This window comes from Budorcas taxicolor, chromosome 4 (genome assembly GCF_023091745.1).
Source record: "Budorcas taxicolor isolate Tak-1 chromosome 4, Takin1.1, whole genome shotgun sequence".
Classification (NCBI taxonomy): Eukaryota; Metazoa; Chordata; class Mammalia; order Artiodactyla; family Bovidae; genus Budorcas; species Budorcas taxicolor.
Genome location: NC_068913.1, coordinates 58,341,458 through 58,368,325, shown reverse-complemented (window position 1 = coordinate 58,368,325; position 26,868 = coordinate 58,341,458). Strand labels below are relative to the sequence as shown.

At 39.0% G+C, this 26,868-nt stretch overlaps 1 protein-coding gene across 1 annotated transcript in view; it reads right to left on the bottom strand.

The window, feature by feature from the left end:
- Positions 1-26,868, bottom strand: part of DOCK4 (dedicator of cytokinesis 4) — a 467,343-nt gene that overhangs the window by 214,941 nt on the left and 225,534 nt on the right. Inside the window, exons 9-11 of the mRNA XM_052638395.1 lie at positions 6,618-6,699; positions 5,817-5,877; positions 1,492-1,624 (exon numbers count right to left, since the gene is read on the bottom strand). Of these exons, the coding sequence (XP_052494355.1) occupies positions 1,492-1,624; positions 5,817-5,877; positions 6,618-6,699 (276 nt within the window). The remainder of the gene's footprint in view (positions 1-1,491; positions 1,625-5,816; positions 5,878-6,617; positions 6,700-26,868) is intronic.

Genomic DNA, 26,868 nt, shown 5'->3' with positions numbered 1-26,868 from the left:
TAGCCCTAAACCATAGGCTATAAGTGAATCTTTGTCAACTGATTAGCAAACATGTGGTGTAGATCCCAGGGCCTCCGAGTAGAAGATGGATAGATCCAAGAAACCCTGCAGCTGTTGTCAAAATGCAACCTGAAGTATATGTCCCAGAGATAGTGGGCACGTGGGTCCCCTCCACATATGGAAAAATCATTGGCACACGTTGCAATAGCCGGAACAGATAACCAAAGCAAGCTCACTCACAGAGGGGGTCAGTAGTGTGGTCCTCAAATCAGGAATGCGGATCCCAGATCCCCCATCCCCCAGTGCATCTGCTCTGAGGATGTCACTTTGTGTCAGTCTCTCCATTGTCAGACCTGTGGGGAGGTGCTCAGGGAAGGGCAATCGAAAATCATGTGCCTTTTAAAAAACTTAGGATGTGGAATACATTAAGTGGATTTTCTTCGTGGAATGTTCAAACTGAACTGTATCTGCTGCCACTGACCCTCAAAAGATCATAAACCACATTCTGAGAATCTTATTTGGAAATAGGGTTTTTAGACAGATCATCAAGTTAAAATTAGGTTGTTTAGGGTGAGTCCTAACCCAATATAACTAACTAGGCCCATATAAAAAGGGGAAATGTGGTTACAGAAACAGACACACACACCTGGAGAAAGTCATGTGATGATGAAGGCATACATCAGGTCATACATCTACAGGACACCAGAAACCAGGAGAGAGAAGCAGGGAACAGAATCCCCCTCACAGCCCTCAGAAAGATTCAGCGTAGCCAACACTGTGATCTGGGAATGTGGCTTCCATTCCAGAGAGACCATAAATGTCTGTGGCTTAAGCCTCCCTGTTTCTGGTGCTTTGTAGGGACACCCTCAAATGGGCTTCCGTGGTGGCTCAGCAGGAAAGAATCCTCCTGCTATGCGGGAGACCTGGGTTCCATCTCTGAGCTGAGAAGATGCCCTGCAGGAGGAGATGGGAACCCACTCCAGTACCCTGGCCTGGGAAATCTCATGGACAGAGGACCCTGGTGGAATATAGTCCATGGGGTTGCAAAGCGTCAGATATGACTTAGCAACTAAACCACCACATAATAAACTAATAATACATAAAGTAAGAGGGGAATCACCCAGCCTGAACTTCCTTTTTCTTAATTCTAATCAGTTTATGTTAAAAACTATTTCCGTTTTCCAAGAACAAATGAACTTTCTGAGGGTAAAGATATAACAGGCTTTAAATTCTTGGGATTTAAATGCAGTGGATGTCCACCCAGTGGGTAAGCTATCTGTTCTTTTTGGTTCTCAATTTCATAATCCTCTGAAAGTGATGATTTGTAGGCTCAATTGTAGTAGGCCTAGAGATTATTAAGTTTTGAGGAATGGCTCATAAACTCTGCTCATCCCTGGCTCTTCCATTACCCACAGAAAGCAGGATTCACCACACAGGATCCCCATGTACCCCCATGCCCACCCCAGCCCACATCATGTGCAAGCTTCTTACATGTACACTTTCAGGATGAGGTCATCTTTCGTCTCTCCAGTCAGCAGGTCAGCAATGCTAAGAACTGCACAGCCAAAGGGTCGCCGATACTGGACACTGCAGGCATTCTTTTTTTCTCCTGCCCCCATTCGACCTGTTCAATTAAAAAGCACACCTAGTTCAAGGAGCCATTTGATTAATCCAGCTTAAGACAAGACACATACAGCCATAACATAAGCCATATGAAATGTAATGGGTGATGGTAAAGACACAGATTTGGGGCAACTGTTGCCTCCATTCTGAACTCTCCCCTAAGAGCACATAGTTGTGTGACCTTGGGCACGCAGTGCAAACTCTGGCCATTGGCTGTTACCTATAAAACATGAAGACTGAAGCTGAGCCCAGGTGTGGGTACCCTTCCTGAAGTATTCATGAAGGCACCCCAGGAGAATCGCATCCAAAAAGGCAGTAGGGGTGCCTATTTCATCCTACTTGTAAGATTCTCCATATTTCAAAAAATGATTTCAAACATTTCACCTCTGAAAAGAAGTGATTTGAGATTACCTGAAGGTATAGCAAGTAAGCACAGGTGAGCAAATGAGCATGTTCTTTCCTGACTCAGTATGCAGGCTGAGATCTCCAGGGATCCTTTTTTAACTCTGACATGGTTTCTACTTGTTTAAATTGTTAGACATTTAAAAATCTGTGGTTGAGATACTGTTTTAATTTATTGTTGCCTTTAATTACCAATGCGTTATTTTGAAAACTGAAAGCAAAAAGCACACTGGAGCTGAAGCCTAACAAGCTAACGTGAGGAGAAATAATGAAAAAAGCCTGTCAGTCTGCTTCCAGATGCTAGGGAACAGATCTGTACGTTGTTTCCATCTGACTGAAGTCCTCCGTGCATGTCTGCATGGCTCTAGTGCCTTCCAAATCCAATGCTAAATAGAAAAAAAGAAAGGAATGGCAGTATTCAATCTGGCTTTCATTCTTCAGTAATAAAGGAAAATTGCCCCTCTGATATATCAATTTCAGAGTAATATTTATAAATAGAAGCTGGAGTACCACTTAATGGTGGTAAACCACAGGAAAAAAACAAAAAAAAGAAGAGGACTTCCAACATAATGAAAAGGATTTTTCCCTTTTGAAGTTCCTTTTGAATAATTAATGTGTGACAGCCTTGAAAAGTTCTTTCTTGGATGATGTTTCATTTGCATTGGTATATTACTAGTATATTGATTAACAGGCCTAAGGATAATAAGAATGCTGATTTACAATGGAATCATCTACTAGACTCAACACTAAAAAGAGCTGAGAGGACTCCTCTGAGATCAGGGACCGGTGTTTACTAGGTGACATGCATGGGTTTGGAGAGTCATTAGGTATTACCATGTAGGTACAGGGTTTCCCAGGTGGTGCAGTGGTAAGGAATTCACCTGCCAGTGTAGGAGACGTAAGAAATGTGGGTACGATCCCTGGGTTGGAAAGATCCCCAGGAGAAGGAAATGGCAACCCACTCCAGTATTCTTGCCTGGAGAATCCCACGGGCAGAGGAGCCTGGCGGGCTGGAATCCATGGGGCTGCAGAGAGTCAGCTACAACTGAGAGCATATGCAGGCAGCACAGGGGCCCTGTAGGTACAGGCTTATTAGCAGTGTGAATACGCAAACCTGACTTCTGTGAATTCAAGAATAGTAAGCAAAGCAAGGATAGTAAGTGTAATGAAGGCTGTAGTAGGACTAATAATTATTAGGGCAAAGGTTGTTCCTCCAATTACATGAGTTAGCAGCTGTCCAGCTGTAGTATTAGCTGTTAGTCATATAGCTAGGGCTACTGGTTGGGTGAATATGCAAAGAGTTTCAATAATTACAAATATACTGGTAAGAGGAATGGGTATTCCCTATGGTAGAAAATACATTAGAGATGCTTTTATTTTATGGTGAAAGCCTATAGTGATTGTTCACGATAAAAAAGGGATAAATATACCTAAAATTATGAAAAGTTGTGTGGTGGGTATAAACAAATGCGGTAAAAGACCAACTAAGTTTGTTGGGGTGATAAATAAGCAATATAAGTATTTCTGTTCAGGTCTGCCCTTTATAGTTATGAATGGCCATTATCTGTTTTGTCACAAGTTGAACCAATCACTGCTAAATCATGCAGTTATTTATGAATCTAGTGTGGGGAAACTCTCTTTATTTCCTCCTCTTCTTTCCGATCAAAGACCAGGCCTCGAATTCCAGGGCAGGTGCTGTTACTCCAGCTCTTGGCAGCCAGTGCAGGTCAGTGTGCTCTCTTCTTATTAAGTCTATGCAAGGAATATTCTAGAAAAAGTTCTTACTCTTTCTAGAATAATTTTTCTATTCGTCCCTGATAGACAAGGATCTTCCACTCCTTCATTTCACTGAAGCAGATTAAATCTTAACTTTTCTGAGTTTCTTACCTTCATTATTACTGGACTGATCATCAGGGAAGTTTTTGCAGTAATGTCAATATAGAATTAATTTGATCAAAGCTTAGGGAATGAAGGTAGGTAATTTAGGATTCATGCAGTCCATGGGGTCGCTAAGAGTCGGACACGACTGAGCAACTTCACTTTCACTTTTCACTTTCACGCATTGGAGAAGGCAATGGCAACCCACTCCAGTGTTCTTGCCTGAAGAGTCCCAGGGACCGGGGAGTCTGGTGGGCTGCCGTCTATGGGGTCACACAGAGTCAGACACGACTGAAGCGACTTAGCAGCAGCATTCATTCTAATGATTTAATGATCATAAATAGCTTAGTAAAATATACAGCCACTAATCAAATGTCAGGTATTTGAAAGGCAGCCCTGTGATGCGTAATACTATGCAGTCGTTTCCTCAGCTGTATCCTGGGAGTGAAGGACAGAGATACCCAGCCCATGGGCAAGCAAGACATGTGATCATTTTCTACCACCAAAAGCCTCTAGATACTTTTCTAAAAGTTCTGAAAGCTAAAGTGGTTTACTTTTTATCTCAACCTTGTAGAGGATTATGTTCAAACTGTATCCATGTTTACATGAAGAAATCCAAAATCACATTTTACATTAACAATTGCTGTGAAAAATTTGAATAAATTAAAAAAAAAACCCAAAAAGAATTCCATAAACTGCACCCCTGCCATCCTGGGTACAGACAGAGGCTCTGTCTCATAAATACACAGAAACACACATTTCAACTTTGCCAGTTTTAAAAGACTCTTTCCAATTTCTACACCCCATACTCATGTTTAAAAAGAAAATTAAAACAAAAGCAAAGACAGTTCACTTATTTATTTCTACTGTCCCTCGAATATGAAAAGAAGATAAAATTAAATGGGTTTTTCAGAACAGACTTTTATGAGGAAAAAATGCTTAGAAAATCTTTGTTGAAACACCGTTTATAGTCTCACTCAATGCAAAATGGGGTCATCATGTGTATAAAATAAAAAACCATAAAAAAAAATATATAAACCACCATGCAAGACTGCATGGTGAGATATTACTATTCTGTAGAAGTTTTCCTCAGCAAGTCATGTAACAGTTAGTGAGGAAGGGGAAGCCAGTTCTCAGTATCAGTTGGTTAGCTTTCCTAGAGAAATAACTTAGGTTCCACCATGTATTTCCTCTGCCATAAAATGCCTGCTTTTGGAGGTCTTATATGCGTAAACATAGTGACCATATTTTGGTTTTGATGTGCAAGGGCATCATAGAGCACTGAAAGTGTGTTCTGCAAGAAGTTAGTAAGTGTTACATTATATAAGTATTTCCACGGTCAATCAAATCTGGAGAGAGCTAGGGTCAACAAAGTTAGAGGAGAAATTTTATTCTTCCCTGTAGGATTTCTCAAGACACTTTAATAAGCTGATGAAATTACACAAGTGAAAAATGTTCAATTTCCAGCATTCAATTTTCCATAGCCTTTTTCTTATAGCACCTTGTCTATAATAATGTTCTGCAGCCTTCCACACTTTGGGAAATGTCAGTTGGTGTAAAGTTTTCATAAATGTATAGAAAATCCAGCTCCTAAAAGTTTAATGTATGCTGTTAACAGAAATTAGAATTTGAGTAGACAAATACCAAGGCTATGAATCCAATATTTTTAGAAAGTCCAATAAAACAAAATGAAATGCAGCAAACTAACTAATGACTTATATGGGGAGAGAACAAACTCTTTATGGCAGTGTGAGAGTCTGGGGAGACCAGAATCCCAAATTCTGCAAATACTGGATTCAGATCTTGCTTGGACTTCTTTTTGATCCAGACAGCACATAAATCACAAGTACACAGAAACCTCTCAGCAATTCTCCCCGTCATGCTCCTATCACACCAATAAGTGTCATACCTACCGATTCGGATGATGTGCACAGTGATATAGATGTCCTTTCTGAGCTCACTGCTACCCAAATCCTACCAAAAAACAAAGTCTGGTCATTGTAGAACTCATCCTTTAGGCAGAAACACTTGAAGGGATAGCACATTGTTTTAACAAATAACAGAAGAAAGACAAATATGAGTATTCTTGATGGATTTTTTTTGGAGCAGAAGCACATACTCCAAATCCTGTTCTAAAAATACCACTGTGATCAACTTTACTGTAAGCCTACAGATATAAAATAAGACTTAAAAAAGAAAAGCCCATTCTTTTTTTAGTCTCTAGCTCACTCATTCTTTAAATATTTCTTAAATACATACTAAATACCACGTGCCACTCTGAGCCCTGTCACACTGGGCTTCAGCCATAAAGAACAGGTTCTCATACACACTGAAGGGACAAAGGTGTGATTGTGAAAGCTGGCATTCAGATTTCAGGGCATTATTGTAATTTACACTCTTCCCTAGTGGCTCAGACAGCAAACAATCTCCTGCAATGCAGGAGATCCGGGTTTGATCCTTGTGTCAGGAGGATCCCCTGGAGGAGCAAATGGCAACCTACTCCAGTATTGTCTAGGAAATCCCATGGACAGTGGAGCCTGACGGGCAAAGAGTCAGACACCACTGAGCAACTAACACTTTCATACCACTTTCACTGTAATTCATGTGTTATTTACAAAGTTTCAGCAAATCTACTATGTTCTCTCATAATAACTTAAATAAGATAAAGTACTTAAGAAAGAATCTGCCTCCTTGATAAAACAAGATCCACTTACCACGAAGAGAGAGCAGTGCCGTTCTGGTTTATCTGGGGCTTTGGGAAGCCCGTTTCTATTTAGCCTCAAGAAAAATCTCTCACTACAAGAGAAAAGAAGTTGAATATTTTAAGAATTAATTAATACTTAAGGACTCGTCACCTTTCTACCTGCTCTTTGTCCTAAGGGTTAAACTCAAAACTTTTTAGGCTTTTCACTGATATCGAAACTGTGTATATAAATTAGAAGAGTACCCAAGACAGTAAACATTTGCTTCAGTTCTGACAAAGCTGGCAAAGCAGAATGTGCAAAAGCAGAAAACATACATATGCAAACAAAAAAAATTAACTTTTAGAAAGTTTCCATATCCATGAAATCATCACTATTACTTTAAAAAGTAGAAACAAGGACACCAAAAGGAAAAAAACCTGACTTAACACGTTCTGTGTATTTGTACCTAAGATTATTTTTCATGCTTTGCGTCACAGTATTTACTTCACGTCATACATGAACATTATTCCGAGTGCTAACAATCCATTAGAAGACTTAGTATTTTACGCTCTTATCAACCTAATCCAAAACACAAAAAGAGAAACCAGGTAGTGAAACCTGAATATTGTTTGGTCCACAAAGGACTAGAAGACCTCACAGTGCCTGCAGAACTTGCAATTGAAATTGCAGCAACACCTGGCTTTAAATACAAATAATGCTGTTGATCAGCCACTAATTCAAGTCATTTCAAGGTAATGTGTTACAATATTTATATTTAAAAAAATAAAATGAGTATCACCTCTGCCCCCACATTAATGTACCAGCTACCACAAGCTTCTGAATTTAAATATCCTAGTGCCCAGGATAGAATCAAATGGCTAGTTGCCTCAGGCAGAGAACACACAGCTAACATCTTCAAAATGTGAGATTAGCAAACGGCATGGCCTTGGTCAGTAGCTTCCTTCAGTCTAGGGATCAAGCAGAGAAGGGAGAGTAGAGCATTAGGAAGGCTCAGACCCTTCCAAGTGCCCATGCATGTTCATCACTTGGTTCTTGCCATAAATAATGGCGCTGTCTTCCAAACTCCCCCTTCTCCCCTGTAGGGGGGGAAATGAGAACCATGATCAGATCTCTAAGGAAGCATATGGTTTTAAATTTATGGCTGTCTTGGAACATTTTTATTCTCTTTTGCCATCTAAATCAAGACAGATATATTTAACAGATTCAACTACCTGGCTCACCCTGTCCTTTTTTAATGCCTATCCCTGATCTTCCACACAACAAAGTGCGAGCAATACACATGTCTATGGGGTCGCTTCCTGCACCTATTACCTATGTGTTATTCCACAGAGCAGTGGCTGATGAGATTGGATGAAGAAAATATAAATTGCTGCAAGGATTCTCAAATGAAGCATATGAAGTTCCCATATAATTCTGAGGCAGAGGCTGGAAATGACAGATTCTACCAAGACTGCAGAGTTAAATTAATCTTATTCAATTGTCATTTACTATAATTCATAGCAAAGGACTGCAAGCTCACCTCAGAGTGGAAGAATATTCACTATTATTTCAAATTTAAGATGTACTAAAAGGAAATGTACAAAAATTCATCTTGGAGAAAAATGAATTACACTTTAAAATAATCATAGCATTAGGTAATACTACTTCTTTAAGAAAACACTATTTTTTATTTGCGAATGGGTGCTCTGCTAAGGACTTTACATGGATTAACCCCTTTTATCCTCACAATGCCCTTGGGAAGTTGGTACTCTTATTATGTCATTTTATAGTTGGGAAAACTAAGGAATAGTAAATAGTTTTGTCCAAGATCACAGAGCTGATGTATGACTGAGTAGGAATTCTATGCCACATAATACCTACCTTCATTGGAATGCTATAAAATAAATTCCTTCTCTGCTTCATAGAATAACTGAGCATATTTCCAGAATATTGAGATACGGAAGAAGTCATTCATCTCTAAGGGAAACCCACTGACTCGGTAAATTTTTTCATGAAGGATTCTTAGAAAAATGATTTTGGAAATAAATTTACTAAAGAAATGTGAAGCTTCAGAAATATTTAAGTATTTGGTTTTAGTTGGTCAAAACTCCTAAAGTTTAAGACCAGTATTTGGTTTTGCTTCTTGGTCAGCATCTACTGACATATTTACTGATTATATTTTAGCCCAAAATGAAAGCAGTGTGATCACTTTCCCCTCTTCTGATTATAGACAGCATGCGCTATTCTATATTTTTGAGGTGCATTTATGTTTGAGACTCTTCTTTATCCAGACTAAAACATTTGAAACAAATGCCACTTTATCTTCTAAAAGATCAGTCAAAATGATAAATAACAATAATATTAATTACAAAAGTCAATACGGCATTCCAGATATTGAGACCCTAACTTTAATGATGATATAAAATACTATTTTATATTCACAAATTTTATCAATATTTTGGTGAAATGTTTTCTAAAAAATTCCATTTCAGAGATTCCTTTTGCTCTGTCACTATTTTAATTTCACTAGTCTAGACAGAATCCTGATTACGCAAGTATTATATCATATCCTGTTTCAGAAAGAATATCAATATTTACTAAGCCATATCCCTTAACTTAAGCATGCCTTCTTTCTAAAAATAGACTCAAGATGGGTACTACGGAGAAAAAAGTCATGTGCAATTTTCTTAAAACAGACTTCTAAGAGGGGGAAAAGCTCTCTTATGGTCAATTAAATAAAATCTTTTTTATTCATCTGGTGACAAGTTGTTGGCATACAAATTCAATCTCTTTAAGCTTTGGTGATAGAGCAACCACTTAATTGGCAAATAGTTTCAGAAGGAAAAAAAAAAAGAACTACAGCAACACATTTCAGAATCTTTGAATTACAAATAAATACCCACCCACATGCTCACCAGGTAGTATTAGTGTTAAAGAACCTGTGACCCATCTGCAAGAGAAGTCCTTGGGTTCAGTCCTTGGGTCGGGAATATCCCCTGGAGGAGGGCATAGTAACTCTCTCCAGTTTTCTTGCCTGGAGAATCCCATGGACAGAGGAGGTCACAAAGAGTCAGACAGGACTGAGCAATAAACACTTTCACTCTTTCACACACTCACACACATTTGGAGAATGCCAACATGTTGTCTTTAAGGCCAGGGAAGAAACTAAGTAAGTCAGTGGCATTCCACTATGGCACATCTAAAATTCTCTCAAAAACTTTTGTGGCGACCCACAAAGATATTTTCAACTTTCTACGTTGAGTCAAAGAGTGGCAACTCTGATCAGAAAGCAAAATTAGTTTTTATCAATTTAAAAAGTGTCCTATTACCAGCTTGGAAGAGAAGGGGAGGTTGGGAGAGAATGGATACATGTATATGTATGGCTGAGTCCCTTTGCTGTCTACCTGCAACTACCACAATATTGTTAACTGGCTACACTCCAAGAAAATACAAAGTTTAAAAACAAAGCAAAAAAAGTGTTCTATTATAAGATGTGCATACTTACTATTTCCATTCCCAGATATCAGCTAATGATTTGTTACCTTCTAGGTATTTAAAGACTGAACAAATACAGTCTTTTAGAAAAAAAAATACAAATTATTGGGTAGCAACGTTTGCTCTCTTCCATATAACATCTTTTACACTTCATGGTAGCGAAATGCATGAAATTCTCCAGGGACATATCAATCAATGGCACCTTACCATCAGATGTGAGAGTCACCTAATTAACTTCAAGGCCACTCTAGATTCTAGTCCATGCCATGTAACTCTGTCCACCATGCACATTCTAGGTCTTTATTATAACAAATATATCGTAATGGAAGTATCTATGGTGACATATTTTTAAATGGGAATACCTCCTTCTTCATCATCAATGAATTAGCACATAGAACACTTACAGCCGCACTGAAGAAATGGGATTTGATATTATTACTAGCAGAGAAAAATCATCATTTGACTTCCTGTTACAGTGCTATGTGCTCCCAGAGGAAATTTCACTGCCAGAGAAATTTAGTGTCCACCTGAATTCCTTGTGTGAGCCATTATCAATCTTTGTGTGATAAATCAACAAGAGTAAATTGTGTCTTTGGAAATAAAGAATGAAAAATCACAATTATTTATTATTTACAATGTGCCTTCTTCTAAAAAGGATTTGAGAAAACCAAGATAGTGAAGTAACAGTGGGCATATTCATCCCCAGATATCCCAGGGAAAAATAGCACAACTCAAAGTACAACCCATTCTGGTGTACATACACTTTACATGGATTTTCTCTAAGTTTCACAATCACCCTATAAGGGAGGAGCCCCTCCCATCCCCATTTTACAAATGAGAAAGCTGGAGCTTGGAGATACTGGGTAAGTTGGCCAAAGTTGCACAGTCAGTCAAGGATGGAGCCAAGAAATTAATTTCCAGGGTCTGATTCCGAAGTCTCGCGTCTTAACCACAAAGCTATCTTCATGAGAACAGAACACCTCACAACAGACACAAAAGAGCAAGTCTAACCATATCATGTGAACCCAGGGTTTTTATTGTGAATATGTACAATAAAATAAAAAAATAATTATTAAAAAACACATGAAGCCAGACAAAAATAAATAAAGCCACAAACGTATCTGTGTTTAGGGAGTTTGTCTATTTAAACAGCATAGTTGGTAGAAAAGTTCTTACCAATGATGCAAATAATGTGGGCAGCACAGTAGAGATCTGAAGACCCTAACGGCTTCTCTTCTCAGCAGGATAAGATGCTCCTTTCTTCCCACTCCTCCTTCTAACACACAGAAGCAGCTGTCCCCCTAATGGCCCTACCTAGGGTCTTGGAAGCATTCTGGACAGATGTGGGAGGGTCCTCCCAGCTTTCTGAGTCATCATATTAAGTGGCTCTTTGATACAGCATTCCTAGGACAATCATTTGCTTTCATAGAGCAATGTACCCATAGTTAGGGATGACCAGCATCAAGGACATTTTTGTATTTCTCTATATGGACTTTTGTTTTTAACTCTATAGCTCCCCTCTCATAAGAAGCAATGTACCTATAGTTAGGAATGTCTAGTGGTTTAATGAAAGTTGATCCAAATGAAAGTGGTTTGTGAAAGCTACACAATGTATAGCTACCTAGTGGTTTAATGTTTGTAAAAGTTACACAACATATACTTTATACAATAATTTATGATGATAATATATTAAGGTTGAACTGTGATTAACCCATAAAAATTGCAAAGAATACTTTCAAAATCATTTTGGACAGTTAAAACACTGAAATAAATTTATGTTCTCCAAAACCAACAGTAACAAAAAAGAGAAAACACTTGGATGGTTGTGTTCTGGTACACAAACTGGAAAAAGAACTCTCTGGTTCTGTTGTGCTTATACTTTATAGAGGGCTTCCCTGGTGGCTCAGCAGTAAAGAATCCATCTGCGATGCAGGAGACACAGGTGTCATCCCTGGGTCGGGAAGAGCCCTGGAGGAGGTCACAGCAGCGCACTCCAGTATTCCTGCCTGGAGAACCCCACGGACAGAGGTGCCTGCCAGGCTACAGTCCATGGGGTTGCAGACAGATACAACTGAAGCAACCGAGCACACAGGCATGCATGTTTTATAAAACAGCTGGACCAAAAAAATACCCCATGTAGCATCTTTGAAAGAACCAAGTTCCTTGTCTTAAATGTAACTATGCTGTGTGTGAGGAAAATTACTATTTATTGTACACTGAGTAGTCATGCAGGGAGATGTGCCAAGAGCCAATGAGGAAACTTTCAGAGCAAGAAGATGGAAGAAGAGGAAGGAGAAAGGCTCTGCTGAGCTCACTCTAGGGCCTCTCCCCAGAAGGCCATAGTATACAATAGCTGTTGATCTCAGTGCGTCTATTTCACTGTTTCTCCTGCATTTTCTCAAATGCTTTCTGACTGACTAACATTCTAAGCTGCTTCCAACAACCTGCACAAGGAACTGTTACTGTGTTCTTTCCTAGGACAAGTGGCAAAGGACAACCCAAGGAGCATTCTAAATAGTCCCAGTACCAGGAGCTGGTACTGCCACTGACCAGGCAAGATACCCTAGGGAAGTGAAGGGAAAGTGCACTAGCTGCCCTGGGGTGGCCACTGGACCAAAAGTTTCAGTGTTCACCATGGCACAGAAGAAAGGACTCTCATCCAGGCCATCTCGTAATGTGGGTGTGCACAACATTCCCCTGGGGAGCTGTAGAAAGCCCAGGTCCCAGCCTGGGGATCTTGACTTACTGTACTATGGATCTAAAAGCTTCTTGAATGCTTAAAAGCACAGTCACAGTTAACGGCCAGTTTTGACCCAAATGCTTAAGCCCTAACGAGTCAGAATTGCTTGACTGTCCTTTATGACCATCACATACACCAGGAAACAGGCAACACATGCCCGATATGTTCAGGTCAACGACTTCTCCCCTTTCGTCTCCAAACATATGACGGATGCAAACAAAGTGTTTCCTTGTCAATAAATAAAACCAACTCCTCAAGCAAGTCTTCCTAGACAAAGCTATTAATATGCTTTCTAATTTTAAAAGTAAAGCAACACAAGGGTCATGAGCTCTTCTAACTAAAGGGAAATGAAACAAGAAGGATCGTTGATACCAGGATTTCCACATCAGTTTACGTAAAGAGCAGACAGATTCTGAGTTTTCTTTTTTAATATTACTGTCCAAACCCAGATTCACTTGACAAATATTTGAAGTTGAAGGACTAAGCAATCAACTAAAAGGATGCTTTGTAAGGACAATAAAGGATTTTGCTTTAGTTGAACAATGAAAGGGAAGATATTTTTTAAACTATAGTCAATTCTATAGCCAATGCTGAACACCAAACTGATTCTTTCTTACTACTTAGAATGATTTAAAACCATTTCATGATTTTTTTTTTTCAGTGTATAAAGCTAGTTGAATCAGAACTCTTTTTAGGAAGGTAAAGCTCAAAAAAGGAATGCGGTTTAAAGTTACAAATAAGTGATGTACAGACCACCTGCAGACCAACGCACAGACCAATGAATGAAAGAAAAGGTTTGGGTCAACTGTTGATTGGACAAAATCCATAATGGCAATAAGCTCTAAAAAGCTGGTGTTCTAAAAATCCCATTGTTGAATTCAAGTAAAATCCTTAGAAACAGCTTAACTGTTCAGTTGAGCAACTCAGGAAAATACTTGCTTGTGTCTATCTCTAGAGAACTCATTAAGAATTTCAGTAGAAAAAAGTTCCTCAGAGAGGTAACTAAAAGTAGGTGATGATGCGATCTGGTCAACAGAACCAGGGAATGTGAAATAAGAAAGCTTGTTTATAGGCAGAATGCCATATGCTTATTCTTGGAATTTTCATTAATTTGATTATGGTAAACACTGTATCTATGACATTTCATGAGGGAGGAATTGCTCTGATTTATATACAGTAATTATTTTGACCTTTCTAACAATGGTTCTTTGTTAGGGAAAGTATCTATAATAAGGAATCTTGAAAGTAAAGCAAACCTGAGCTCTTTATAACTACTCTGGGTTGAAGCATGCAGTCCTTTGCAAAGGTAAAGGAAACCTTCATGAAAACAGAATAAATAATAAAAATCCAAGTAATTCAAGCCCTGCAAAAACAGCAAGTAAAATGTCTTTCCCCATACATCTATCATCTCAAAAATATGTCCTAAGTTTTAAAATGAAATAAGCCAAAATCAAATGTCCTTTTCAACAGCTTACTGATACTGACAGATTCTTTATATTCATTATAACTTTGAAAAATGAAAACGTATGGTGGTCACTAAAGGGGAAAGGATAGGGAAGGGGAGAGATAAATTAGAGTACAGGATTAACAGATGTATACCATTATATATAAAAATAGATAAATAATAAAGATTTGCTACAAAGCACAGGGAACTATAATAATCTATAATGGAAAAGAATCTGAGAAAAATATACATATGTCTGTAACAGAATCAATTTACTGTACATCTGAAACTAATACAATGTTGTAAATCAACTACAATCAAAAAAATTACCAACTATACTTCATCATTAAATACTATTTATTAACTAGATGATGCATGCAATTGGACTTTCTAAAGGTCAAATGCTTTTTCTTTTTAACCAGGGAGCTACAAGGCCTCTACATTGATATGCAAATATTCGTGTGTATGAGAATAAGTACATTATTTTCTGAAGAGCTCTACAGTGTTCATAAGTTGGAAAATGCACTGAGAAGTTTAGGAAGCACTGTTCTAGACACCACAAAACTTTCTTTTTTTTTAATGAAAATAGCATATTGATTACCATGCACAGAGAAACTAGCGTTTAAAAATATTTCTTGACTTCAAGTTTAATAGTCTTTTGAAGATCAACAGAATGTAAGTTTTGGGAGGGCAAGAATTTTTAAATTTTTTATTCATTGATGTGTCCCCAGTGTCCAGATCAGTGCCTGGCTCTGAGAAGGAGACCAGTAATTGTTTGCTGAATGAATGAAGATCAGTGATTCAACAACAATAGCACGTAATCTCTGACACTCAACAGAAATAAGATGCAGTCTCTGTTTAGCTTTTTTGTCAAAGATCTCCAAATGGAAGTACTTAGAAGATGCTACACAGATTTTCCTCAGTTTATAGTGTTATGTCCTGATAAACCCACTCAGGTTCAACAGAGTACTATAGCTCACATGGCTAGCCCAGGGAAAGATCAAAATTCCAAGTACAGTTTCCAATCAATGTTCATTGCTTTAACGTTCATCACTGTAAAGTCAAAAAAATGCTATTGAAACACTGTAAGTCGAGGACAGTCTATAAACTTCTCTGCCAGCTTTTATTTACTGTTTTTTTTTTCTAGAGCAGACTTTGCAAATGATGCTCCCATAGAGACATATTTAAGAGCATAGCTCTGATTAACACAAGAGAACATGAAACAAAACTATCGACTTTTCTGATGCACTCAACCTTGAGTTCTCTCTCTTATCAAGAAACACATCCTCACTGGAGTGGAAGGAAATCAGCAAAAATTAAGACAATAATGACATGATCTTTTCATACTTTGCCTCAACAATAGTGAGAGATTTGTAAATTACTTTTAACTGCTTTAATGCCCAGCCTGTGTAGGGCATTCTGCAAGGTTCTGGGAACAGAAAGACAACAAGAAGGTAGCCTTATCTTCAAAAAAAGAACTAACTAGGGCCACATCATGAACAATTCTTTTGTTGGTGTTGAATCACTTACAAAACAAATGTGAGTGAAGAGCAAAGAAGTCCTGGTGGGGTGGTAAGCATGATTTAGTTGGTAGCGAATTTAGGGAAACTAAATTAATCTGAATTCCCTCTAGGCAGCAGACACAGGGCAGAGGAGGAAAGACACAGCTGATCAGAATTCTGGTGAAAAGAACACCAATCTGGTCATCCTTTAAAACACAGGAATGTGGGTTAAATCTGATCAATTTCTTAAACATTCCATGAAGTACCATGAGACAAATAGGCTGCACAGTGTCTGGAGCTAAAGGGGATGAGAAAGTCAGTCTAAATCCACTTATTCTATGAGTTTTCAGTTTTCTACCCCTTAAAATTCCAGTCGCTTTTTCTTATAACAACGTAATAATTTACAGTTTCAAAAAAAACTGGAATTGTGTGGCTCTTAAAATTCTACAGAGGAAAAAAGTGGATCACTTCTATGCTGGGTGTTCTTGCAGCATGAACATAGTTATTTGTTTCTTCTGTTTAATTTACATCCTCCTCCTGGTCCATTTCTGAAAATCTCTCCTATTAACATCACTACACCTCTAAAGCAATATTTTTTTTGTATGCAACATAATGTGACCAAAGAATTTGATTAACTTCAAAGTGACAACAATCTCAATTTTTGTGCACCTGCTGGAAGAATCAAATGATGGAAAAGATGTGGGAGAGTGGAAAGCACTCATGCCTTTAAACAGGAGGCCCGAGGGAAGGTCACTGTGGGGTCAGTGATGTACAGACACCCACAGAGAAATCTGTGCCAGCACGTCTAGACACAGCAGGAAGCACGCTGGGCCGTATGGAATGGTTGATGTTGCCACAATCCAAAGAGGACCTCTGAACGCCTTCTTCTATTTGTGTTCTCAGTCATGCTCCCTGCACGCATGGCCAGTCAGAAAATTTCCCCTCCATTATTGCTTTTCTTTGGGGAGGTTACAATTTCCAGTTAATTTTATAACATAAAACTATAAAAAGAGGTCTACACCAACCATCTTTCTACATTCCAAACAACAAATGCTCCTAATTTATGTAAAAACATAGACGCTGAATTCGTCTGATCACACTATAATAAGTTGTAAATGAGGTATGAAATGAGAAATTCTAGCACAGTGCTCGAAGAATTAAAAAATCACATGTGCTCTCTTAACTGTGTTATGTACTATAATATAGACACAAAAATATTAGCATTTTTTTTCTAAGAGGGGACTAAATAACTCTTCTCTCCAACAGCTATAAGGGCTTGAAAAAATTTCCCAGTACCTAAGTCTTTTCAAAAGAAGCCTGAGTTCTTTCATTTTCTCTTAAAAATGAAAAGCTTTTAGACGGTATCGACCTCTGAAGAGACCAACTGGAAGTTCTGGCTGTAATTTCTTTAGTTCTCTTCTCATTATGCTAGATTCCCATTCTCAGTTTTATCCAAATGTGATGTGTCAGGCTCCAGCTCCACCACCTGATAGCTCTTTCCTGAGCACACCTGGCAAAAGGTAGCTAACTTGGGAGCCAGAAGTCACCACCAATTTCAGACATCTCTCCTGCAGGGGCCTTCCTGAACTGGGCGATTCCATTGTTTATCAGTAACTCACTTCCTATCACATTTTTGCTCAAAGGACACTGACCCTGATTGTGCAGTTCACTTTCAGCCCTGAACTCCCTTTCGTTCTCTTTTCTGCTCTCCAACAGCAGTTTATCTTGTTCCTCCACTTTTCTTATAAAAGGTCACGGCCACAGACCCAGGCCCTGTTTTCCATTTTGACATCTGAAACCCATTTCACTGCGCTCCCTTCCTCCCACATTAGTTGAAGCAGCAACCTTCCTCTTTCTCAAAATACATTTCTTCATGTGTGTCCTGCATCCCTTCTGCCATCTGCTCCAGAAGTCACTGAGTCTCCAGCAGGGTCTCATGCTACTGGCATCCCACCGCTACTTCTATGACTGAATGAACAAGGAAGTGGCGAGAAGTAACACGCTATTCACCTACATGGAGAAATTCCTTACCTTTGGGAGGACAAACCTCTATTATTATTATTGTCTTTAAAATTTATTTTATTGAACTATAATTGATTTATGATGTGTTAATTTCTGCTGTATAAGCAAAGTGACTAGGTTATACATATATATATATACACATATATACATACCTTCTTTTTCATATTCTTTTCCATTATGCTTTTTCACAGTATACTGATTTTAGTTCCCTGTGCTATACAGGAGGACCTTGTTGTTTTGGAAAAACCTCTATCAATTCAGAGTTTCTGGGAACTTGATCCTTATATAGACATAGGATTTTGTTCAAGCATATAAGGTGTTTCCTCTCACAGAACACTCATCTTCTAAAATTCGCCTATCTTATATATGAGTCAGACTTTACACTTAAAAGACAACATTACTATAATATATTTGTTACTATAATACTGAATGTCCTAGACCTTCAGAAAACATTCTGTTAAGTTCTGCCAAATACAATATCAAAAATATTATTGTCAGTTCATAGGAACCCAGGAATATTATTCCAAGCAGAATGGAATCCAAACCATGTATGGGGCTAGTGACTAGATCAGATTAATAAATCTATCATCTTTCAAAGAAACTGAAAAAAAAAGGACTGCCTTCACTGCTTTACTGTTTGTATGCATAAAAAGTTGATAATTTTAAGGAGGTAATTCATTAATCATACACACTATATGCTAAAAGGTAAACCAAGCACCTACAGATCTTATGCACAGGAAATTTACAACCATTCAATTCTGCCACATTGCTCCACCTATTTCTCTTTGTTCCTTCTTTCTTCTTCTTTTTCTTTCTCCCTTTCTTCCTTCTCCCTTTTTTGTTCTTTATTTTTTTCTGTTGCTAAAGTATTTAAAACCAAATCACATCCCTGGATGCAGTTCTACATGTTTACTAGTCCCTCTAAATCTTATGCAACTAGAATAACATACACCTTAAAATTAATAATAATTACTTAAAATATATGACTTCTTTAAGAATTCAAGACTAAACATGACATATCATTTCTGGATATGTTAAAGTTGACATATCATTTCTGGATATGTTAAAGTGCATTTCCTAGCTTTTTCTTTTGTTTTGGTTTAAATCATCATAGCTTATAATTGCTGACCAATGACCCGGTGTCAAGCATTAGACTAAGAGAAGTATATGCATCATCTCATGCAATCCTGAAACAATTCCATGAGACAAGTACTATTCTTATCCTCACTTGGCAGACAACCTACAGCCATAAGAGACATGAATTCATTTGCTCAGGCTGACGGAGCTACTGGATGACAGTGTGGGTCCTCTGACTACAGAGTCTGACCACTTATGTACTATAGAACGGTACCTATAAGATACAAGACATACATCTTGAGTATGGAGAGAATTTCAGATATATTTCATAGTCCAGAATTGGGCCATGTAAAAAAAAAATCTGCGAGCTAGGACACGGAAGCAACCTAGAAAGTTATGGTGTGTGTGTGTGTGTGTGTATAAATATATATATATATATAATGAAATGTTCAGTTCAGTCGCTCAGTGGTGTCCAACTCTTTGCGACCCCATGAATCATAGCACGCCAGGCCTCCCTGTCCATCACCAACTCCCGGAGTTCATTCACTCACGTCCATCGAGTCGGTGATGCCATCCACCCATCTCATCCTCTGTCGTTCCCTTCTCCTCCTCCTCACAATCCCTCCCAGCATCAGAGTCTTTTCCAATGAGTCAACTCTTTGCATGAGGTGGCCAAAGTACTGGAGTTTCAGCTTTAGCATCAGTCCTTCCAAAGAACACCCAGGACTGATCTCCTTTAGAATGGACTGGTTGGGTCTCCTTGCAGTCCAAGGGACTCTCTAGAGTCTTCTCCAACACCACAGTTCAAAAGCATCAATTCTTAAGTGCTAAGCTTTCTTCACAGTCCAACTCTCACATCCATACATGACTACTGGAAAAACCATAGCCTTGACTAGACGGACCTTTGTTGGCAAAGTAATGTCTCTAATTTTGAATATGCTATCTAGGTTGGTCATAACTTTCCTTCCAAGGAGTAAGCATCTTTTAATTTCATGGCTGCAATCACCATCTGCAGTGATTTTAGAGACCCCCAAAATAAAGTCTGACACTGTTTCCACTGTTTCCCCATCTATTTGCCATGAAGTGATGGGACCAGATGCCATGATATTCATTTTCTGAATGTTGAGCTTTAAGCCAACTTTTTCACTCTCCACTTTCACTTTCATCGAGGCTTTTTAGTTCCTCTTCACTTTCTGCCATAACTCAGCCATAAAAAGGAAAGCATTTGAGTCAGTTCTAGTGAGGTGGATGAAACTAGAGCCTATTAAGCAGAATGAATTTAGTCAGAAAGAGAAAAACAAATATCATACAATTACACATATATATATCGGAGAAGGCAATGGCAACCCACTCCAAAACTCTTGCCTGGAAAATCCCATGGGCGGAGGAGCCGGGTAGGCTGCAGTCCATAAGGTCACCAAGAGTCGGACACGACTGAGCGACTTCACTTTCACTTTTCACTTTCATGCATTGGAGAAGGAAATGGCAACCCACTCCAGTGTTCTTGCCTGGAGAATCCCAGGGATGGGGCAGCCTGGTGGGCTCTCATCTATGAGGTCACACAGAGTCAGACACGACTGAAGCGACTTAGCAGCAGCAGCAGCAACACATATATATGGAATCTAGAAAGATGCTACTGATGAACCTATTTGCAGGGTAGCAATGCAGACGCAGACATAGAGAAGACTTGTGGACATAGCTGGGGAAGGAGACGGGTGGGACAAATTGAGAGAGTAGCATAGAAACATATACATTACCATAGGTAAAACAGACAGCAAGTGGGGAATTTGCTGCATGACTCAGGGATCGCAAGCCAGTGCTCTGTGCCAACCTAGAGGGGTGGGGTGGGGTGGGAGGTAGGAGGGAGGCTCAAGAGGATGGGGATGTATCTACATCTAGGCTGTTGATATACAGCAGAAACCAACACCATAGTGTAAAGCAATTATCCTCCAAGTAAAAGTGAAATCTGTGCCTCACCAATAATATTCACCACTTTTTCTTAAATGACAGACTTGAGTATACTGAAAGAGAAGGTAGTTTTAGGCAATATAAAATTCATACAGAAATGAAGCATTTAATAAAAATGGAGAGTTTAACTGTGTGATGGTAGAAAAAACATAAAGCTTTAGTCAAGTAAGTGAGTAAGGCACCAGCAAGAAAGTCAACTTTATCTGAACTTAATTACTATGAAAAGACTTTTTGTATTTAATCACCAGGATAAGGCTTTTTTAGAAGCACTACTCTGCTGCTATTTTCTCAAATAAAAGCCCATGCCAGCAGTTTGCCCACACAAGCAGACCTATAATAAGCTGAGAATCCATTGGCGGCACTTAGTAGTAGGAATGTTAGTTGCTCAGTTGTGCCCAACTCTCTGCAATCCCATGGACTGTAGCCTGCTAGGCTCCTCTGTCCATGGGATTCTGCAGGCAAGATTAGTAGAGTGGGTTGCCCTTCTCTAGGGGATCGTCCCAACCTAGGGATCAAACCTGGGTCTCCTACACTGAGGGAAGATTCTTCAACATCTGAGCCACCAGGGAAACACTGGTGGCACTTAGGTCATATTAAATATATTTGCTGCTAAGAATGAAATACAGTAACAGATTAGCCTTAAAACTTAGAATACAGCAGTAACCAAAGTAGCAAAACTTATATGGGAAACAGTCAACAAAAGGACAATGTCATTTTCACTAGCCCATGTAACTTACACTCTGTTGTAGATTAACTGACATATTAATATGTAAAAAGGGCTTCCCTGGTGGCTCAGGTGGGCAAAGTCAACTGAAAGCCTTCTGAACGGATTCATCATTCAAGAAGCCATTAAGAACACTTGTGCTTCATGGGAAGATGTCAAGATAACATTAACAGGAGCTCGGAAGAAGTTGATCCAATCCTTACGGGTGAGTTTGAGGAATGCAAAACCTCAGCGGAGATAGTAGTTGTACATGTGGTAGCAATAGCAAGAGAACTGGAATTAGAAGCGGACCTGACGATGTGACTAAATTGCCACCATCTCACATTTAAACCTTGAATGGATGAGAAGTTGCTTCTTAAGGATGAGCAACAAAAGTGGTTTCTTGAGATGAAATCTAATTCTGGTGAAGATGCTTGAAATGATAACAAAGGACCTAGAACATGATATAAATGTAGTTGATAAGGCAGAGTTTGAAAGGGTTGACTCCCATTTTGGAAAGAAGCTCTGCTGTGGGTGAAAGACGATAAGACAGCATTGCATACTATAGAGAGATCAATCATGTAAAAAAACCGAGTTAACCAATAGAGCAAATTTCACTGCTGTCTTAGCTGAAGAAATTGCCACAGCCACCCAAGCCTTCACTAACCACCATCCAGATCAATCAATAGCCATCAATATCAAAGCAAGATAGTTCAGTTCAGTTCAGTTCATTTCAGTTGCTCAGCTGTGTCCGACTCTTTGCGACCCCATGAATCTCAGCACACCAGGCCTCCCTGTCCATCACCAACTCCCAGAGTTCACCCAAACTCATGTGCATCGAGTCGGTGATGCCATTCAGCCATCCCATCCTCTGTCGTCCCCTTCTCCTCCTGCCCGCAATCCTTCACAGCATCAGAGTTTTCCAATAAGTCAACTCTTCGCATGAGGTGGCCAAAGTATTGGAGTTTCAACTTTAGCATCAGTCCTTCCAAAGAAATACCAGGGCTGATCTCCTTTAGAATGGACTGGTTGGATCTCCTTGCAGTCCAAGGGACTCTCAAGAGTCTTCTCCAACACCACAGTCCAAAAGCATCAATTCTTCCGCACTCAGCTTTCTTCACAGTCCAACTCTCACATCCATACATGACTAATGGAAAAACCATAGCCTTGACTAGATGGACCCTTAGTCGGCAAAGTAATGTCTCTTCTTTTGAATATACTATCTAGGTTGGTCATAACTTTCCTTCCAAGGAGTAAGCATCTTTTAATTTCATGGCTGCAGTCACCATCTGCAATGATTTTGGAGCCCAAAAAAATAAAGTCTGACACTGTTTCCACTGCTTCTTCATCTATTTCCCATGAAGTAATGGGACCAGAATCATGATGCCATGATTCAGTTTTCTGAATGTCGAGCTTTAAGCCACTTTTTTCACTCTCCACTTTCACTTTCATCAGCAGGCTCTGTAGTTCTTCCTCACTTTCTGCCATAAGGGTGGTGTCGTCTGCATATCTGAGATTATTGATATTTCTCCCAGCAATCTTGATTCTAGCTTGTGCTTCATCCAGCCCAGCGTTTCTCATGATGTACTCTGCATAGAAGTTAAATAAGCAGGGTGACAATATACAGCCTTGACAGACTCCTTTTCCTATTTGGAACCAGTCTGTTGTTCCATGTCCAGTTCTAACTGCTGCTTCCTGACCTGCATACAGGTTTCTCATGAGACAGGTCAGGTGGTCTGGTATTCCCATCTCTTTCAGAATTTTCCACAGTTTCTTGTGATCCACACAGTCAAAGGCTTTGGCATAGTCAATAAAGCAGAAATAGATGTTTTTCTGGAACTCTCTTGCTTCTTTCATGATCCAGCAGATGTTGGCAATTTGATCTCTGGTTCCTCTGCCTTTTCTAAAACTTGCTTGAACATCTGGAAGTTCACAGTTCACGTATTGTTGAAGCCTGGCTTGGAGAATTTTGAGCATTACTTTACTAGTATGTGAGATGAGTGCAATTGTGCGGTAGTTTGAGCATTCTTTGGCATTGCCTTTCTTTGGGATTGGAATGAAAACTGACCTTCTCCAGTCCTGTGGCTACTGCTGAGTTTTCCAAATTTGCTGGCATATTGAGTGCAGCACTTTCACAGCATCGTCTTTCAGGATTTGAAATAGCTCTACTGGAATTCCATCACCTCCACTAGCTTTGTCCATAGGGATGCTTTCTAAGGCCCACTTGACTTCACATTCCAGGATGTCTGGCTCTAGGTGAGTGATCACATCATCGTGATTATCTGGGTTGTGAGGATCTTTTTTGTACAGTTCTGTGTATTCTTGCCATCTCTTCTTAATATCCTCTCCTGCTAGGTCCATACCATTTCTGTCCTTTATCGAGTCCATCTTTGCATGAAATGTTCCCTTGGTATCTCTAATTTTCTTGAAGAGATCTGTAGTCTTTCCCATTCTGTTGTTTTCCTCTATTTCTTTGCAAGATAATCCACCAGCAGAAAAGATGAGGGCTCAGGTAACAGTCAGCATTTTTCAGCAATAAAGTATTTTTTTAATTAAGATATGCACATTCATTTTTTTCTCAGACATAACAGTCCTGTACACTTAAAAAACTATATTATAGTGTAAACATAACTTTTATACGCCCTAGGAAACCAAAAAAGCCGGGTGACTTCCTTTACTGTGATACTGACTTTATTTCAGTTACCACAGGTTTGATATCTTCACACAAATCCCCTCTCCCTGATATTCCCAGTCCTGTATCCCAGTTTATGCACATCCACACCCTGCCCTTTCTCCCCTTCTCTGGTATTTGACTGGTCTTCCCACCTGCAATTTCAAGCCTGTTTCCTGATACCTCCTAAGGGACCTTGATCCAGACCTCCCCTCTTTGCTGAGTGTAAACTTTCCCATGTTATTGGATTCTTCCTGTCAATTGTTAGTAAGCTCAAGCTTCTTCTACTTCAGTTCCTTAAAAAAAATAAATAAATAAAAACTTCAACAGACACCTTGCTACATACTGGTGATTAAAAAACTGGAAGCAAACAGAATACTATTAATATTGAAGTTCATGAGAATGGGTATAGAAAAATGATTAAGGATACTGATGCTTGATCAGACAGCATGTTAAAATACGGTCTCACTGTATATATACCAGCTCTGTGGCCTTTGGCAAGTTATTAATCTCTCTGATTAATAAGTTTCCTCATCTATAATAATGAGGATATAGTCATTTCTGTATCTGTAGGCAATATATCTGCAGATTCAACCAACTGTAGACAGAAAATATTCAGGAAAAAAAAATTCCAGAAAGTTTTCCAAAAAAGCAACTATTTAAACAGGATTTATATTTTATTAGGTATTCTAAGTAATCTAGAGATGATTAAGAGTATATGGGAGGATGTGCATAGGTTATTTGCAAATACTATGCCATTATATAAGAAGGGACTTGAGTATCTGTGGATTTTGGTACCTGAGGGGTGTCCTGGAACCAATTCCCCACAGATACCAAGGAAAGATTATACTAATAGTGCCTACCTCATAGGGTTGTTACAAGGGATATGTAAGTTAATATTTTTTAAACAGCTTAGAACAGTGTCTGGCACATGGTAAGCAATATGTAAGTGTTAGTTAAATGAAATGAATAGAATTGAATAAAATAACATTACAGATGCTATCTAGGGAAATGATTCCCGACTTTTCTAGCTATACCCTTACAGCCTTGAGAAATTACAAAGTTTCAACCAGATAAATGCACTCTAAAAATATTTTACTCATATAAAACAATTTAGTAAATTTTTTTAAACTAAGAAATTACCTTTTATGGTGAGAAATTATGTCAAAGACTGGGAAAAACTCACTCAAGAAAAGTATGTTATTTCTCCTTATAGCTGAGTCCAGTGTGTAGCTGTACCCACCGTGCAGATGCTGTTAAACAAATGAGGAGGGAAAACTGGAAAATAAGCACGGGCTAGGTGTACATAGGCAAGAGGCTGTTAGAATATGTCTGAATCTTTCCAGAGAGGCATCTGCGACATGCATTAGAGGCTTAATATTAGAGGCCATCTTCACGCAGAAACTGTTTGGAAATACGAATGGGCTTTCTAAATATCATCCAACATCAATTTCTAAGTTTCTGTCAGAGAACATACCCCTCCTGATGCTGAGGAAGTACTATGCGCTTCATTGATCCACATGGTGAGCTAGAAGGGAGTAATTTTCATCTGCTGACTTTTGCATTTGACATCTCCAAGTACTGACTCCAGGTTTTCATCATGGGCACATGGCAAGAGTCAGTGCTATTTTGCTGTTCTTCAAGTATCTTGAGAAGGACTCAATTTCTACAACAATTTCTATAGTATAGAATATTTCTGAGGCTTTATATTAGTTTCAGTGTTATCATTACCAATAACTTGTAACAATTTATTATCAGGGCTACCAGTCTCTGGAGCTCTCACTCTAGCTAATGAAATCTTGCTCAGTGATGGAAATGTCCAGAAGCCCTTGATGAGGCCAATGGGGTGGTGTTCAGAGGGCAGACTTTAGGGCCACATGGCTGGCCTGCCACTCTGCTTCACCTCTTACCAGTTTGGTAAACTCAGGCAAGTTTCCTGACCTTTCTGTGCCTGACGTCCTCACCTATACAATCAGTACATACAATATATTTCAAGTATTTAAAACAAATTCTGGCAGATGTGCTTAATAAAATGCTGGCCGTTTGATTCTTAGAGGAAAGAAGTTAAATGAATAAATTCTAGCCAGTTGTCTGCCTTATGAAAGGAATAAACTTATTTCTTTCCTAATCAAACCTCTACAGGCTTTGTACATGTTGGACACGACTGAGCGACTTCACTTTCACTTTCATGCATTGGAGAAGGAAATGGCAATCCATTCCAGTGTTCCTGCCTAGAGAATCCCAGGGATGGCGGAGCCTGGTGGACTGCCATCTATGGGGTCGCACAGAGTCAGACACAACTGAAGCAACTTAGCAGCAGCGGCAGCAGCATTCCCTGAATTATACCATCTTTTGCCTACTAAATTTCATTGTTTGGATTGGACTTCAAATGCTGAAAAAGAAAGGAAAATCATGATCCAGTCTCTTCAGCAAATAAATTACAAGGAATTTAAAAGAGAGAGAGGGAAAGGGAAACTACATATGAAAGGTGACCCGTGAACTTATCAGCCATGCAATGGGTGGACTTTATTTGGGTCTCATGAATTACAAATTCCTTATTTAGAATCTGTAAAACAATAATCACCGGTCAATAGCAGAACAGAATACTGACCAAAAACAGATATTTGATAATGTTAAGGGAATATTTATTTGGGAGGGT